Raw genomic sequence first — 17,904 nt, forward strand, 5'->3', positions numbered from 1 at the left:
CATGTCAGAACCATAAATTTGAAATAATACAAGCTCTGATGAAAGCTCCTAAAGAGGTAATAAAAGCCAAGGTAAATTTCTAGAGGGAAATGATGGCACATTATAATACATAACTCAAACACATTTCATTGAGTCACTGTAACAGGATTTCTGAGCTGGAAAATATGCAGCAAACTGATGGATCAAACAAAAGTAATTTATGAGAAAATTGACTACTTTGGAAACCCAGCTAGAGAGAAGAATCCATGCTTCATTGCGGACTGGGGAAACAAGAAAGAAGCAATAGAAAGGCAATGGGGTCTACATTTTTCTTGTAAATGCCTGGTGGCAGTTTCACTGCAAGCCTCAGAGCAGACAGTTACTATATACAGTATCTTCCTTACTCCAAAGCCAATTCGATGCAAAAGACCACATCCAATAATTGGTTGACTCTATCATTTATGTGATAAAGATATCATCCTTTGTAGTGTAAAAAAAAGGGAAACTGACATAAAACAACATCCTTCTGTTCACCCATTCCATCTACAATTGAACCCACTGAACCTAAATTCAAATACTCGCAGCGCATGCCTGTTTTAATGGTAGGTGGAAACCACTGCAGAGAAATGTATTATTGGGACCTGTTTGAGTAATCATAAAACAGATTTCCCTGTGACACCAGAAAATCTTTTTGAAAAGACTGCCCGAGACTTCCAGGAAAGTGCAAAACACTGTTTAAAACAGTGAAGAACTGCATTGTCATATCTCAAACCTGCCCTCCTGGGGAATACTGTTTCCTCTACGTCTAGCCAAGACTAGTGCCAACAAAAATAAAATTCTCAGGGTGCCAATGATATTTTGGTTAAAATGTAGCTATAGCAACTACTTAAGTGAAACTTTACTTTCAATTTCAGGTCCACTAAACAGGGAAGTAATAAAAAATGCTTACTACTAAAATTTGAGGTAATAGAATCAGTCAGATGGTATATTCATGTAATGGGTATATTATTATCCTATAAATAACATCTGCTTTAACAATATGTAATATAGTTGTGTCTTTGACTTCCTCCATCATTAACCTTCCTTAACAGATTCACAGATGTTGAAAACAACATAGTCAAAAATGTTATTGAAAGATAAATATGCTACACGTTCAATATTCACAATAGTATGTAAAAAGCACATTTCACTTACTAAACAAACAACACAGACAGAAATAAAATCACCAGTAGTGCACTTTACCCTATAACTAATATGCAAGTGTTAAAAAATTAATTGCTGTACAAGCAAAAAGTTCAGCTTCTTCAACCTCTCCTCATAGCTCATACCTCTCAGTCCCTGAATCAGTCTAGTCGCTCTTCTCTGGTCCTTCTCTACTGCTACAATGGCTTTTTTGTAATATGGAGACGAAAGCTGTCCTCCATGTGAGGCCTTACTAGTATGTTATATAAATTAAACATAATCTCCCTTGGCGTGTACCCACATATTAAATCTAATTAAAGTAATGCCCTATTAGCTTTCTTAATTGCTTCTGTACGCTGTCTTGATGTTGATAGTGATGAGTCCACCAACGACTCCAAGATCTTTCTCACAAGGGATGCTTTCAATTTTTAGACATCCCATTGTGTGTTCAATTCTAACATTTTGACTTCCTACATGCAACACTTTGAATTTGTTTATTTTATATTTTATCAGCAACATATCTGATTAAGTGTGTATTCTATCTAGACCCATGTGGAATGTTCCAAGTGACTCCAACATATTCACCGTTCCACTTAGTTTAATGTCCCCAAAACTGACCCCAGAGGGACACCATTTTGAAAATCACCTAATTCAGAAGACAATCCTTTCCCTAAAGCCTGGGTCTAAGTCACTTTCGCACTATACCTTGTACTTCATGTTTATTTAGTTTGATCAAAAGCCTCTCACATGAGACTCGATCTAAAAATATATAATATTATATGTATACCTCTGATCAAATGCTCTTGCTGCCTTCTTGTGGAATTCTAGTATATTTGAACACGATCTTGCTCATTTAGACCAATACTGACTATTTACTAATATGCCTCTCTGAACATGTGGTGCCCAATCTTCCCCTTATTAACTGGCCTTTAGTTACTTGAATCAGCAGACCAATTTCCAATCCTTAGGAATTTCTCCAGTGTGCAATGAGTTTTAATCTCAGCAGCATGTCCCTCTCTCTACAATTTGCAAAATCACTAAGTACCTCCTTAATATCTCTGTAGCTGCTGAGAGATTACGACCTCTTTTTCATGTGAAAACTTCAGAAGAATAGTAATTTACAGCATGTGTTATATCTTTATTACATAATTAATATTAAACATACTGTTCCCAATACACTTTACATCGTGTGCAACTGTTCTTTTAGAGATAAAACACTAAAGGACTCCCTTTGACTCACTTTATACATTTTCTATGGTATGTCTTTCCAACTGCCATTTACTGTTCCTGTGCTAATATCCATAGGTCTTATTGTTAACACTGACTTTATTTGAATTGTTTGTGCCATCCATTTGCTGTTTAATATGAAGTTGTCTAATACTTCTAAATCTTGGAATTATCTTGTTCTACATTATATATGATATACATGAAACCTGTCACACCATTACTCAGCTGTCTCCACACTTAAAGGTTTGGCCCACATTACTGTTTTCAGACTCTGCTGAATTCTTTTTGAAAATTTTCTTACTAAATATTAAATTTAATGGCTTTAGTTTTCATGTACATGTTCTTCCAGAGCACAATCACCTTGACCTGTGAATTCTTTTTTGCTATTGCAGAGTATTCAATCTCAATAATCTTCTTCTCTTCATGGTATTTATACATACTGACATTATCTATGAATTCTTGTTCCCAAGTTTTACTTTTTATAAGGCTTTCCCCATTCCCTCTACTAGATAAAGTCCTATATTGCCAAACCATTCCCTGTAAACTTGCTTTCTTAATATTAATAAAAACCTGCATATTGATACTTCTATCTGGTCTATATCAAGTCTCTTTTCTTGCTAGTGCCTACCTGAATCCAAAGATCCTCATTGGCATATTTTTACATAACCTTGAATTCAAATCATCTCTTATGTAAATGACCAGCACCCTCAGCTTTTCTATTTTATGCTATATTAGGCCATATCTGGGAATTTGCTGCCATTTTCCAGCCCTAATGTTTACCTGACTAGCAGGGGATAATACCTTATGTATCAGAATGGTTCCCAATGTTTATTGAGGACATGGTACATTTGGAAGAATGCTTATCTCCATTTCCTGGTGTTATCCAGATCTCCATTCCTGCTGTAACATCATATTTATGTTCACCTACATGTAACTCCAATTCATTTTTTTTATTTATTTAACACAAAGCTATAAGCCAAGAAGGTTTTTGGGCTTCAGCTTCTTTTTCCACTACAGTGAAATTAAACTTTTCTGAACTTGATAACTGATCTTATCCTTTATTAAGTCTAAGCATTGTGTCGAGCATGTATTTAATGCACTCATGCAAATGTTACACTGAAGGATGAAACAGAGAAGAAAAAGGTTAATAATTTAACTTGTATCATAAAGGCATCTTTAGTCACATTTATGGATCCATGCAGTGGGGCTTAATAAAAGTAAATAAATAAATAAAACCTCCCAGTATCCTAGGGTCTCTAGTTTCAAAGTACTTGCCGATAAACACATCCAGTCATATGTTTAACTATTTAAGGTTCATTTTATCAAGTGTCTTTCATACATCCAGCCAAATCCATGTATCTCACTGTGGCTTTCATTTTCAATACCACTCCAGCTGTGCAGATTTCAGCAAAATGGATCATAACAACATGTTTCATTATTTATTTTCTACTAGGGGGCTCTGCCCCATGCTCGCTTCGCCCGCCAACCCCCGTTTTTGGTTTACTGGATACAATACAGTTTATTTTTTGTATGGCCCAAAATCACACAAGAAGTGCCGTAATAGGCTTTAACATGCCCTGTCTCCTGATATCCCCCAACACTGACCCTCTAAGACAACCAGAAAAAACTCCCGAAAAAAAACCCTTGTAGGGAAAAAAAATCGAAGAAACCTTGGGAAAGGCAGTTCAAAGAAAGACCCTTTTCCAGGTAGGTTGGGTGTGCAGTGGGTGTCAAAAAGAAGGGGGTCAATACAATACAGTACAATACATAGAACAGAATAAATCCTCAATACAGTATAAAAATTAAAATTCTAGAATTACGGAGTAGAATTTCACATTAGATGATATCACATAATATGATTTGGATTTGTTTAGAGTCCTGGAGACCTCATTCATCAAGCTGCCTCTCCCATTTGGCCATTCCACATCTAAAATAGAACTAATCCGATGAAAGAACCCCTCTTTACCACGACTCCTGCGATCCTCCATCAGGGATGACTTTACCTTAGGCAGGCAATATACAATTTAAAGAGATTGTTATTTTTTTGGGAATTGTTACATATGCATTATTTTCAATTTTACTTTAAAAACTTTTGTAAAAACAATACTTGTCCTTTATTTTCAGCCCTGTGCGTGGTTACATCTCTTCCTCGGCAGATGTATAACGCTGCTCGCATTGTGAAGGGGAGGGGTGGCTGAACGCATGCTAAGGATATGCCGTCGCATCATCTGCTGTCTTCCTGCTGCTGGCGAGCTGCACGTTTTGCTTGTCTCTTGTCGTTGTTTTAAGAGCTGGGAGCACATGATGCTTGTCTGCCACAAGCAATCCAACAACTGCTAGGTTAGATGTCCGTGAAGTTGTTTTAAATGATGGCTCACTGCCTGGTTTTGTGTGACGTTTTAAAAACAATACTTGTCCTTTATTTACGGCCCCGGGCATGGTTAAATTCTTTCTTGCAGGATGTATAACGCTGCTCGCGCACGGTGAGGGGTGTCGCACTGCCCTTCAATCTTTTTAAAGCCTTTACAGCTGCTGTCCTTTTTTTCTACTTTGTGTCTCTGCTGCTCGCGTTGTGATTGCTTCTCCATCATCATTAATATATACCTGACCGAATTGTGTTTTCTTTGCAATTAAACTTGTCGTTGCTTTAACTGTTGCAGGTCCACAGATTCTCATAGTGCATGTTCCATTATTGTGTAAATCTAAGTTTTGTGCATTGAATGATGTGCACTGAGCCACCTGTATCTGTGTGTGCTGCTTCCCTTTACACTACTGTTTTGTTTTTTTTTTTTTTGCCCATTCTCTTTTGTCTCGCGGTTCTTTTATTTGTCTTTCGAAATCTTAATGTGAACATCACGTATCGTCTACTAGTCATTCATTTCACAGGATTTTTTTTTTTAAAATAGAGAGAAATGTTATGGCTAGTTATTTTGTAAAAAAAAAATCTAATTTTTCTTATATAAGGATTGGTGGCATGACCCAAGAAATAAAGTTTAACATTATTATTATTTTTTTGTCATTTATCATGGTGCATGCCAGTTTAACCAACAGTTCATAGTGTGAATTTCACTGGTAAACTTGCTTTTTAAAAATATACAATATGCCTTGTTATGTAGATCCCCTTAAACTTTTCCTTGAAAATGTTAGTTAAGGACACAAATGGTTAAAAAAAACACTGACATGAAATTTATACCTGATTATAATACATGGTGCTGTAATTTCAGGAAAAACCTCCAACTCTATAAGACCCAGACTGCTTGATGTGCTGCTGTTTCCATTTCTGTAACAGAGAAAGCAGAAATAAATTGGAACAGTGGTATTGCACACCATTTCGATAGATAGATAGATAGATAGATAGATAGATATATAGATAGATAGATAGATGCTTTATTAATCCCAAGGGGAAATTCACATACTCCAGCAGCAGCATACTGATAAAAAACAATATTAAATTAAAGGGTGATAAAATGCAGGTAAAACAGAGAATAACTTTGTATAATGTTAACGTTTTTACAAACCCCCCCAGGATGGAATTAAAGAGTCTCATAGTGTGTGGGAGGAACGATCTCCTCAGTCTGTCAGTGGAACAGGACAGTGACAGTGATGCTAAAGCTGCTCCTCTGTCTGGTGATGATACTGTTCAGTGGATGCATTTGATTCAGGAGCCTGCTCAGTGCCCATCGTTCTGCCACAGATGTCAAACTGTCTAGCTCTGTGCCTACAATAGAGCCTGCCTTCCTCACTATTGTCCAGGCATGAAGTGTCCCTCTTCTTTATGCTGCCTCCCCAGCACACAACCACTTAGAAAAGGGTGCTCACTACAACCGTCTGATAGAACATCTACAGCATCTTATTGCAGATGTTGAAAGACGCCAGCCTTCTAAGGAAGTGCAGTTTTATAACCTTAGATAAATTAAGTAGTTAAATAAATGCAGTGTTGACTGGTATAAAGAACTTAGCATGTTTAAGGAAAACCCTCTGCACTGCACATTAAGAGTAAAAAAGCATTTTAATTGCGGCTACAAGTTATATTCTTTCCATTATTCACATGAAGAGCTCCATCCAGTGGAATATTTGGTGGGGTATCACATTGTACATGGCCAGATCTTAGACAACACCCTCATGCATTTTCTTTTTGGACTGTTAAAAGCCTGCAGTCATCCCAAAAATCCAGATTCTGATGTCCATTCCAAATGTTATTGGGACATGCTAACAATTCACCCATAAAATGGAGACATTCACTAAAACTGTGAGTGAAGCAGAAAAGACATTCTTTTTTGAAGTAAACTCTTTGGTGACAGAATAATTAAGCAGAATTGAGTGGGTGGATTTCATATTTTGGATTCAATTACATCTGACTAAGGAGACACTTTGCAGAGATGTTATAACTCAAGGGTGGTGGCGACTTTAAAAGGCAGAATTACAGGAGCATTTGAGTAGGGTAAAAAGAGTCAAAATGTTTCTCTGTGAACCAATGCACCAGAATACACAAGCTGATCAATGGGAAAATGTATGATTAATTAGAAACCTTGATTGAATGCTTTAATTATTTATGATGTTCAGGAGTGTAGAATGGCCTAATCCATACATTTCGTCTTATCTTGTTTGCTGTAAAAGAAGTGCTGAAGTATTGTTAGTGGCCCCTGCCCTTATTTTTCTTTACTAACAGAAGCCAATTAATAAACAAGTGAACACTTCTGACTGCCAGTAGGCAAAATAGTAAATGTTCTTTAAATTAAAAAAAATCTTTGTAATGGCTAAGGGTCAGCATCATAATCCTTGGTATCATCGTGTAAAATCTTAACCCCTACCTTCAAAACCATTTCAACTTCTTCAACCTCAGTGTTTAGCCTACTGTATGAATGTATTAAACACAAGCAAAAGTAAATCTAATAGTATTAATCAGAACCTAATGGAAAAACATCAGCACAGTACAGTCCTAGGCTGTCAACGTTGTATATTTTACTAAAGAAAACCAATTATTTGTTTTAATTTCAAAGTTTCTAGCCATATAAATAGTAGAACAAAGACCATGCCCCTTTTACAGATATGATTATGTCCCCGTTGGGTCCAAGTTTATTATACATATGCAGTAAAGAGTTGTATTTTGATGCCAAGCCAGTTGACTACTCTCACTTTTCCCCTTGGAGTTCATTTTACCTCCTTGCTTCCGAGTGATGGCTGCTGTTCTGTTTAATTAGTCAGTCTCACATTTAACTAGGGCTCATTTGATCTCAGGTATGTTGAGTCCCTTGTGCACTCTTTTCTCTTTTTAATAGCTCTGCTCTATCATCTATTCGCTTTGATTTTGTCAGTTTTGTCTTTGTCTGATCTGTGTGCTCTGCTTGGCTTTAATCACTTGTACAACCAAATCTTTGTTTTGTTCTTAAATTTCTTGCCCCCTGGCATCAGACCCATATTGTCACAACATATTCTACTCCCTAAACTGAGGATAATGCATACAGTAGGTGGGAAAAAAAGGCAAATCTCCAAAAACTGCTGGGTTGTTCAAAAGACCACAGGAAAGGCCAGGATGGTGTGTGTGCCACAGTCCAATGTTTTAAATATCCACAGACTTTTTATAGGATTATCCGATACCCCTCTCTCTGTGTGTGATACACTGAAAGAGGGCACATTATATTGGAGTAATCTATAAATGGGACAATCTGCAGCCATAGCCTGCTGGCTTCAGCTGTGCCTCATGCCAATGTTGTGCATGGCTACTCTAAGTGAGTGGCACACTATAGTAAGGAACAAAATACTTGTTTGTTGCATTGCTGTCCCCAGACTACCACATACTTAAACTGTTACTGAGGATGCCATCTGAATTTCTGATGCAGGCTATGCTTATTAAACTTGATGAATGACATTACGAGAAGTGGCAGTCCATCCTACGATGGTTTCTGCCTCCTTGCAGTGATGCTGCTGGGATGTGCTGGGGCTCTCCATGGTCCTAAAAGTTATCATATTTTACTTTTTATTATTTTTATTACCTCTTACACTGGATATGAATCTACCCTAGATTTAACGATACATACAGTAATGTGCGCTTCTTTCTTTAGCTGATCAGAACTGCCAAGACAGGAGTGAACTGAAAATTGCACTTTTACTTTTACTGCAATACAGACTTTGTGAAACACTTAACATCAGTTTTCTTTAACTTGACTCCAGTAGAAGCCCCCTTATGAAGTTTCACAGCTCATCCAAACACTTTAGGATCAGACAACTGTGTGTAACAACATAAGGAGCAAACACAGCTATTTGGAGCAACAAGGGACTGAATTTTGACTGCAAATTACTTTGATTTCATTTTAATATGAATACCATTTAAATACAAATGCACTGACCTAGAAATCATTCATTACTTTTAGATTTTTCTTTGAAAAGATCCTTTTTTAAAGAAAGGATCATTGGGAATGATGGATTAATGCATTTATGTTAATTACTTTTTACTGCAGTGTATTTACAAATAATGGGCACAACTTGATAGGTTTGGGTCCTGGATTTAAATCCTCGCCCTATTACCATCTTTGTAAAGTTTGTACATTCCTTCCATACCTAAGTGGATTTTCCTTTTGGCACTGTAGTTTTCCTCACAACCCACAAATGTGTGTGTTAGATTAAATTTCAATTCCAAATTGGTCCTGTGTGAGTGTGAGTGTGAGCACTTTCTCTGGCACCCATCCGAAGTTGAGCCCAATGCTGCTGGAATAGGCCAGGGACCCTCACCTGAATAAACGGATAAGAAGATTTCCAACTACTGTGAAGCAGTGCCCACTTTAAGTAGGCAAACTCTGACTCATAGATTTCTAGAGGTGGGCACTATTTGTGTAAAGTGTGCATGTCTTCCCTGTGCCTACATGGATATCTCTCTGAGCATTCTGATTTTTCTCAAACATCCAAAAGATGCATATGTTAGTGTAATGTCTGCAAGCAGACCGGGTTTGAGAGTGAGCCAGCAGAAAGTACGAAAGTCAAAAAAGGGTCAGTACTGAGGGAACAAATAAAGAATAAGTGTCAATGAAAAACAAGAGACAAAAATTGTGGTGAAAAAACAACAGCAAAGAAGTCGTTTAGTAAGAGTTTGGAATCCAGGATTTGGATGAGTACGTAATTCCCTGGAGAACCTTTTCAACCATTGTGTCGTGCCATGGCTTTACAGGACATGTCTCTAACAATTAACACATTTACCTCAAAGATGGGAACTGTAAACCAAAAAATCAAACCAAAATGAAAGACGAAACAGTTTTAAAAAATTATTGAACTTGAAAACAAAGCAGAAGTGCCAGAATCAGACTGAGTGATGCAAAAAAACAGAAAAGCAAGTGTCACATTACCAAAATCAATAGAGAAAAGCATGTAGAACAAGTGTCCAGATTTAGCAGACTAACTGAAGACTTTAAAACAGACATATGTTAGAGTGAGTGTGGGTGTGCATTAATGTGACCTGCCATGGACTGGCAACCCATTCACAGTTGGTCATACCTTGGGTCAAATTCTGCCTGGATAGACATATGTTCTATTCAGCTCTGAATTGGATAAGGTAGGTTTGACAATGGAAATTCAGACAGGGGTTAGAAACTATTCAATACAGTATTATTTATTCCAATAGCAGCAGTATGGAAGAATGATGCATTAACAGTAATAGCAGTAATAAGAACAGTAGAATTGACCCTACAATAGAAAACTGAAGAATGAGTGAAAGGGGTGAGTACAGAAGTACAGAATGATCAGTTGGTGTCATTGCTGGCAGAAACAGTGTTAAACAATGTTGACACTTTAACTGAAATATCAAGAATTATTACTAAAGTAGTGACATGAATGGAAGTTTAGATGTATAGTAGGAGCACATTGTATTAGTAACACCACATGGAACATAACCTAGCATCTGTGATTCTCTGCTGTTATAGAATTCATATGCAGTATTATAATTAGAAATATTAACACAGAAGGAGCAGGTTTGAAAAGCCATAGCTCTGAAGCCTGATTTGTTTTCAAGGCACAGAGCTCTATTTAAACATCTTCCATTGTCACTGAAGCTCATAAGACATATTACTGTGTGTGTATCTGTGTTAAAGGCTCCCTGTTGTGTGGTTTCTTCCCCGAGCTGCTGATGTGAAAGTCCCACTTTGTACTTTCCTCAAACTGTTTGCCCACTCATTGTAGTGTTTTCAACTTGCGAATAACTGAACAGAATGTAAAAGCCCCACACTAGCAAACTGTTACTTTAATGTGTCAAGCTGTATACTGGATCTGACTATTTTACTTACAGTATTTGTAAAAGTTACACTGAAAAAATCTTAATTCCAGATACTGGTATGACATGCTAAATCTGATTCAGGGTCAATGGTGGCTGGTGGTAATCCTGGCAGCATATGACGTAAACATGGGAACAGCCCTGAGACTGGGTTCCAGTCCATTACACAGCTCAATCCCTTACACTCATACGAGGGTCACTTTGGAGTCACCAGATCAATTGCCCTGCACCTCTTTTCAGGAGGTGTTGGGTGGGGTTTGAAAACAGGAATACTGGAAAGAAACCCCACAGAAACAGAGGGAGAAGATGAAAATTCACAAGGATACCTACCAGAACTGGGATTGGAACCCAGGACCCTGGATCCGTGTGGCATTACCACTATACTGCCAATTTCTAGAATAGCTTTAAAATAAAGTGTGCCATCTAAAGAATTACAGAAGGCCAAAGTATTAACTGTTAGGCAGCAGCGGCTTCCTTTAATCATGACAGAACTCATTTTATTCATTACTATTCTTCACTGAGTGATGAGGTACTCCACTGTCATGCCCTCATGTCCTAAAGATATTCTGTGATCTCTTAAGGCATCTGCTCGCTGCATTCCTGCTGTCTGTCCCCCTTGACGCCTGTCAGGTAAGCGGTCTTGCATCACCTGACACAAAGCTACACTTTAGCGCACTGAGTCAGTCTTAATAAATGTCAAGCCACCCAGGCAGCAATGCAGAGGGATGTGCTCTATATTAGGAAGAGAGAAGATAACAGTAGATAAGTGGAAACTCAGGGGGCAAATTGAACTGAAAGTCACGTCCAATCTGGGCATATCAAAGGTCATTCTTAGGATTTCTCGAGGCTGCGCACATATTTCCTGGTATTGCTTTTTATAAGAATAATTTTTGACTTGTAAATGAACATATAACGGATGACACTCTAAAGAGCTGGAAGAGCAGCAATCGGGGTAAGGAGTTTGTCTGGAAAACACAAAGGTACAACACTGGCTGACTTTAGCAGGTCTCATGACTGCCCATGTGTTTCAGTAAGCTTTGCTGATACACACACATAAAGCAAATCGGGAAGTGGTTCACCACAAAAGTTCTGAATTAAGGTAACATTGATTAAGGGTGCATTCATGCTGCTTCTTTTCTTCAGTTAAACTAATTACCTAACTTAAGTCAAATCAAGTAAACTTTATTGTCACAGATACTCTGTATTATGACATTTGTATTTTCAGGTCTTCTCAGAAAATTTGAAAATAAAACAATGTGTGAGGAGAACATGTAACACATCCCCACTTTCTGGTGCCATGGTTTACAAGGCTTTCTGTTTATTAAATAGACTCGTCTAGCCTTTACATGACAAAATTGGTTAAAGTGTTGGACTTAAACCACCGAGCTGCACATTCTTTACTCACTGGGAAGAGATCAGACATACATTTACTCTTGTTGTATGCTGATACTGACAACAGCATTGGGTGGAGATGTTATAAAAATGCAAGATGGCTTTAGAAAAGGCACTTCCAGAGTTCGCTGTAATGCAGCTGTAAGTGACAAGACTAACTTAGTAACAAATGCATGATAGCCCCATCCTAAAGTGCTACCAAAAATGCTATGCTCAGAGCTGCAGTATGACACACAAAAAATATACAGTGTTTGCCATTGATATTTTAAAGAAGTGTTCTTTAAATAACTTAAAATAAGTAGCTAAACAATGCAGAACAATCCTGGTTTGATTCTAAGTCCTACATTTAATGCCCTTTAAATTAGATTCCATCTAACCATCGTAGGATCATGGGGCAGCTGGCACCTATCCCAGCAGTCACTGGGCACTAGGCAGGAAAAATACCATTGAAGGGTGAACACAAACACTGCCACAGGGGCCAATTTAGCAATGCTAATCCACCTAACATGCATATCTTTGCACTGTGATAGGAAATTGGAGTAGCCAGAGGATTTTTTTGGATGTGGACATGGGGAGAACATTCAAACTCTACACAGGGAGCACCTATTATAAGATAATAGCCCGGTTTCCTAGTTGTGAGGCAGCAGTATTACCACTGTTGTCTTTATATTGGGCTCATGAAATTTAAGTAAATGTAATTATTTATAAAAAATCCATGCACTGAAGAAGTATTTTTTAAAATAAACAGCAGGATGATCTCAGTGCTTACATTGGAGACATTTGTTTTATAGTTGGTTATTGTCATGTTGAGCATAAACAAATTATTGTGTATCTTCTATAGGGAACACTGTCCCAAAGCAGCTTACAATTAAAGGGACGCAGTATAACTGTTTATATACATTTATAAAAGTGACACACAAGTCTGTTTTGGTTCAGCAAATGTGTTAGAAGGAAAGACTGAACCAGTGAGGATGTGGTTTGAAATCTAACAACAGCCACCAAAAATACTATGCTCCTTAATTTTATGTACAGTTAAATTAAAGCTGTGTCATTTTCCACCTATGAGACAGCAGTCACATATACTGATGAGCAAAATCAAACTGAAGTATATTCCCATTTGTATATTATGTTTTTAAGTTCAACTGAGTGAGTAATCTATTAGCCATGACTTCATGTTTCACTGGGTTATAAATATGAGGTGACACACTGGCCAAATTCCCTTAGTCTCCATCAAATGGGAAAGGGACACAGTAACGATGTGTGACAAAAGGTTGTAAAGCTGCAGAAATCAGGAAATGACTATAAGATAATAGCTGAACAGTTGAAAGTGTCCATTTCCACTATCGGAACAAGTTTTAAAGCAACTGGACATGTTAACAATTGGCCTGGTAGAGAACATGTGCCTGTAACCAAACACAAAGTGAGGAGGAAGGGTTAAGAGGTCAAAGATTGTCCAAACATCCCAGCTGTAGAATTACAGATGTTAGTTGGGCTTCGGGTTCAGAAACCTTCCAAAAATATGACCAGACGCCACCTACATAACCACAAGTTGATTGGGAGGGTCACCAGAAAAATACCTCTTGATACTGGGGCTGTCAATGAGACTGAACTCTATGGTCAGATGAAACACAGAGATCTGTAGCCAAAATAATACCTCAGGTGGGTTTGGTGTAAGCTAAATACTGAAAAGTACCTCATCTGACTGTGAGGTATGGTGGTGGATTGTTGATGTTGTGGGGCTGTATTTCTATCAGAGGTCCTAGACAGCTTGTTAGTGGGCATTATGGACTGCATCAAGTATCATCAGATAGAAATCCAAAGCCTAACTCCTGTACCTCTTTCAAAAAGCTTACGTTGGGCTATGGTTGGCGTTCCAACAGGACAAGCACACCTCGAAATTAACAGAAATATTGTTCAGTGACCATAAAACCTGTGGGATGAGCTGAAGAGTAGAGTCAATAAGCGTCAACATTAAAATCTGAAGAACCTAGAGAGATTTTATATGGAGCAATGGTCTCAGATCCCTTGTCATATGTCCTCCAAGGCAAAGGGGGCGCTGCACAATTATTGTGGCACACATATATTTGATATTTGTTTTATGACACAAATTTCTTTTTACATTCAGTTTTACTTCATTCAAAGGTTAGATCTGTGTTACTATTTTGATTGTATAATCAAGGGAATGACCAATAAAAACTTTTTACAGCCCATGTCCCCTTTATTTACCAAGGTTGCCAACATTATTGGTGGGCACTGTAAATATGTATAATTATGACTAACCAGTTTAGCTCCAAACACTGACCAAGTTACACTAACACATGTCACAAGCATTTGGCTCTCAAAGGCCCTGTCTTCCTTGTACACATATTTATTAGAAGGCAGCATATGCAATAACAAGTATATGTGAGAATCTAGATCCTTAAAATTGTCAGAAAATGTATATTTACTTTTTACTTAAAAGTATAGTAAGTTACTATACTTTATAAGTTATGGAAAAAAGTGAGGCACAAGCAGTTTTGAGTAAAAAATTCTATTTTGTTTAGCTGATTTTTTTTTGGTGTGGACTGAAAACTATGTCAAGCGTGAGTTAATTTTATTACTAACAGTATGATCAAATCCATCAATCAATCTGTCTTGAAGACCAACCAAAATATCAAGAAACACTAGCAGGTTACCCAACAGGCAGGCAGAATTAATGGCATTGACATCGCTGACCTGGCAAGCAGGTGCCAGAGGGTGATGTGGAAGAAACTAGGATTGACCTCCACTGATGACCAGCTATCCGTAGCACTTACCTCCAGTAAATCTGGAAGGTCAGGTGCTGTCAAATCCACTCAAACAGCTTTAGGAATTCCTTTCTCCACAGTGCCATATGTCTTCATAACAAAAAATACCTTTAGTAAGGAGTTTATAGACTGTTCATGTCAGTGGTGGTCTAAATAGTAGGAGCAGTAGTCTCCAAGCTGTTTTTCACATCCTGATTTGTGAAAACTGATTTGTTAGGTTGTTGAATTGCTCTGCATGTTTTGGAGCTTTTTTAGCTTTTATTCTGTAATTTCTATGTTTTATTTTTTGGAGGTTCAACAGAACAAACAAATGTTACATTTTGCTTGTGTAAACTTGACTCACTAAATACCATAAGCCTCAGATGTACACCTTAAAATCCAAATTTTAAACAAACAGCAAAATGTCACTCTGTATATTACAAATGTGCAGAATATAAAACGGGTAACAAAAATGAGCTGTTAGGGAACCAGGAGTAAAGTTGAATAGCAAGAAAACTAGAGACTGAAGACAAGGAATGCATTCTTAAATTTACAAAAGTATCATCAGCATACTATCTTAGTCTATCACATGGTGCAATATACAAGGGTAAATCAAAAAGTAAAGGAGATTTGAAATTTATGTGGTAACCACAACAGAAAGAAGCTGATTCAATACAACACTTTTACAATGGCTTATGGGTGGTTCAAACATGCAGAGTGCAGTGCTCTGCCATTAGTCTAATTGAAGTCATGGGATTGCAGCACTGTTGAACAATGTGCCATGCTGAGAAATGAAACCTGCTAAAATTCATTGAGAAATGTTGGCAGATTAGTAAGCTGTTTGGGTATCCACCTTACGCAAATTCTATGGTACCCCAAGTTATCATGGACTGTGGTATGTGCAGACTCACAGCTGATATTCAAATGTGCAGCAGCAATAACAGACAACATAATCTGTTTGTCTTCACTGATGAAGGCATTTGCCATGTTGATCTGAGCTTCTGTATGTGATGTTGATGGATGATCAGATCGAGCTTCGATAGTTACATTTGTTCTTCCCGCATGAAACCTTTTTCCTCATTCATGATCTTTTCATTGAGTCATGCTGTTTTCACTTCCAAACTGAATCAACATCCTTTGATGAATTTCATCAGGTTTTACACTGTCTGCCCAAAGAAATCTCAATATGGTGCGTTGTTCAACAATGGTGCAATCCTGTAGTGGAGCTTTAATGTTCATTTGACCTCAGCTTCAATTAGATTAATGGCAGAGCACTGGGCATAAGCCATTGTGAATGTGTTGCATTGAGTCAGTTTCATGTATTGATTTAATTTCACCATATTCTGTACGTGTTTCAATACATCAACTATGAGACATGAATGTTAGCAGAGTTTTGTTAAGAAAAGTTTCATAGGCAAGTAAAAAATACCTAAAAACTGCCTATTTGATTTTACTTACAGATAACACAAAATGCACTAAAGGGGTCAGTGAATGTGTCTATTTGATGTGCAGAACAGTGAATATCATACAAGTATACTGTACATTCTGTGTCTATAGATCTAGTCATCTTGTATATTTCTTGTGGTAATATAAGTAATGAATTTTTATAATATACAATGTGAATCCCAGCCCAGTCAATGTCTGCGTAGAGTGTGCATGTTCTTCCTGTGTCTACATTAAATTTTGTCAGGGCATGATTGCCTTCTCCACACATCCCAAACAAGTACATTTAGGGTTGATTTCTAAATGCAAATGTGCGTGCCATTCAGGACTGGTTGCTGAATTCATCTAAGTTGGCTCAGGATAATGATGGATCAAATAAGACAGAAGCAGGACAATTTGCTTGTAATTCTCATGGAGAGGTGTTGGGGAGGCCAGAATGGGGCGCTTAACCTTAGGTCTAAATCTGGATCCTAGTGCAGTAATGGGGACACTATGCTGTAAAATGGTGCCATCCTTCAGATGAGATATAAAATTGAGGTCCTGACTCTGTATGGTCATAAAAGATCTCTGGGCATCCTTCATAAAGAGTGGGGTATATCCTGATGTCCTGGCTAAATTGCCCATCACAGCCTGTCATTCAATCATCCCCTGTCTCTAATAAACTATCTCTCACCCCTTCACCACCAAACAGCTAATGTGTGGTGAGCATACTGGTGCAAAATGGCGGCCATCGCATCATCCAGGTAGATGCTGCTCATTAGTGGTGTTTAAAGTGGCTCTCCACTCACTGTGTAAACTCTTTGAGTAGCGAGAAAAGTGCCATATAAATATAAATAATTATTAATATTATTATTAAAGCTCATCATTTACACTTATGGCAGACATGCAGTCACTGTCATTCTGTTCAATGGACTAGAGACTTATGTAAAACTAAAAAACAAACAAACAAAATCACATATACAGTATATGTGTGTGTATATGTGGTAAAACCCAGAACAGCAGACAAAGCCAGTCCTCATAAGACCCTTGCAGTGGCATACATAGCACAAACTGGAACTGTAAGTAAGAAAGGTCACTGCTTACTGACCCTTCACTCAGCTGCAGATAGCTGCTGGTGTCCTCTGGAGGCTCCTCTTCACCGGTGATCTGGGACCAGCTCCCCGTGCTCTCATCGCTGCAGCTCAAATGGTTCTGGGACTCTTCCACTGCATGTTCCTTGTCAGCGACCACGCTGGTTAAAGCCTTGTAGCACAGGGTGCTAGAAAAGGAATATTTCAATAACCTCCATTAGTGATCTGATGAGAAGGCAGCTACTTTAGTAAGCTGAGTCAGGTCATGAATTTCCAGTTTACACCAGCTACGGCCATCAACTTGACTTATCACAGCATCTACACCTCCACTGTAAATGTCAGTTGCTTTGGTCCATTAAGAACTAATTGCACATTTCAAGATGGATCATTGTAAAAGAATTTACTGAACTCAGCTTGTGCTTTATGCAAAACAAAAGAAATAAAAAGGGAGCTTTTGTGTTTTTTCACTCAGGTTTAAGTATTTTCCATGCCTCAAAAGAGCCTATGAAATGGCATGCTATCCAACTAATTACAGATCTTTCGAGTTGCATATTCAAGACGCAGCAGTTTTTAATGGCCAGCTGTTGGT

At 37.9% G+C, this 17,904-nt stretch overlaps 1 protein-coding gene across 6 annotated transcripts in view; it reads right to left on the minus strand.

The window, feature by feature from the left end:
- Positions 1–17,904, minus strand: part of LOC120533188 (SPHK1 interactor, AKAP domain containing) — a 483,572-nt gene that overhangs the window by 5,380 nt on the left and 460,288 nt on the right. For 5 of the 6 annotated variants that reach the window (XM_039759957.1, XM_039759940.1, XM_039759930.1 and 2 more), the window contains 2 exons: positions 17,333–17,503; positions 5,582–5,668 (listed from right to left, as the gene is read on the minus strand). In XM_039759957.1, the coding sequence (XP_039615891.1) occupies positions 5,582–5,668; positions 17,333–17,503 (258 nt within the window). The remainder of the gene's footprint in view (positions 1–5,581; positions 5,669–17,332; positions 17,504–17,904) is intronic. The other variant, XM_039759966.1, reaches the window with a different exon arrangement.

The sequence above is a fragment of the Polypterus senegalus genome, chromosome 1 (genome assembly GCF_016835505.1).
Source record: "Polypterus senegalus isolate Bchr_013 chromosome 1, ASM1683550v1, whole genome shotgun sequence".
Lineage (NCBI taxonomy): Eukaryota > Metazoa > Chordata > Cladistia > Polypteriformes > Polypteridae > Polypterus > Polypterus senegalus.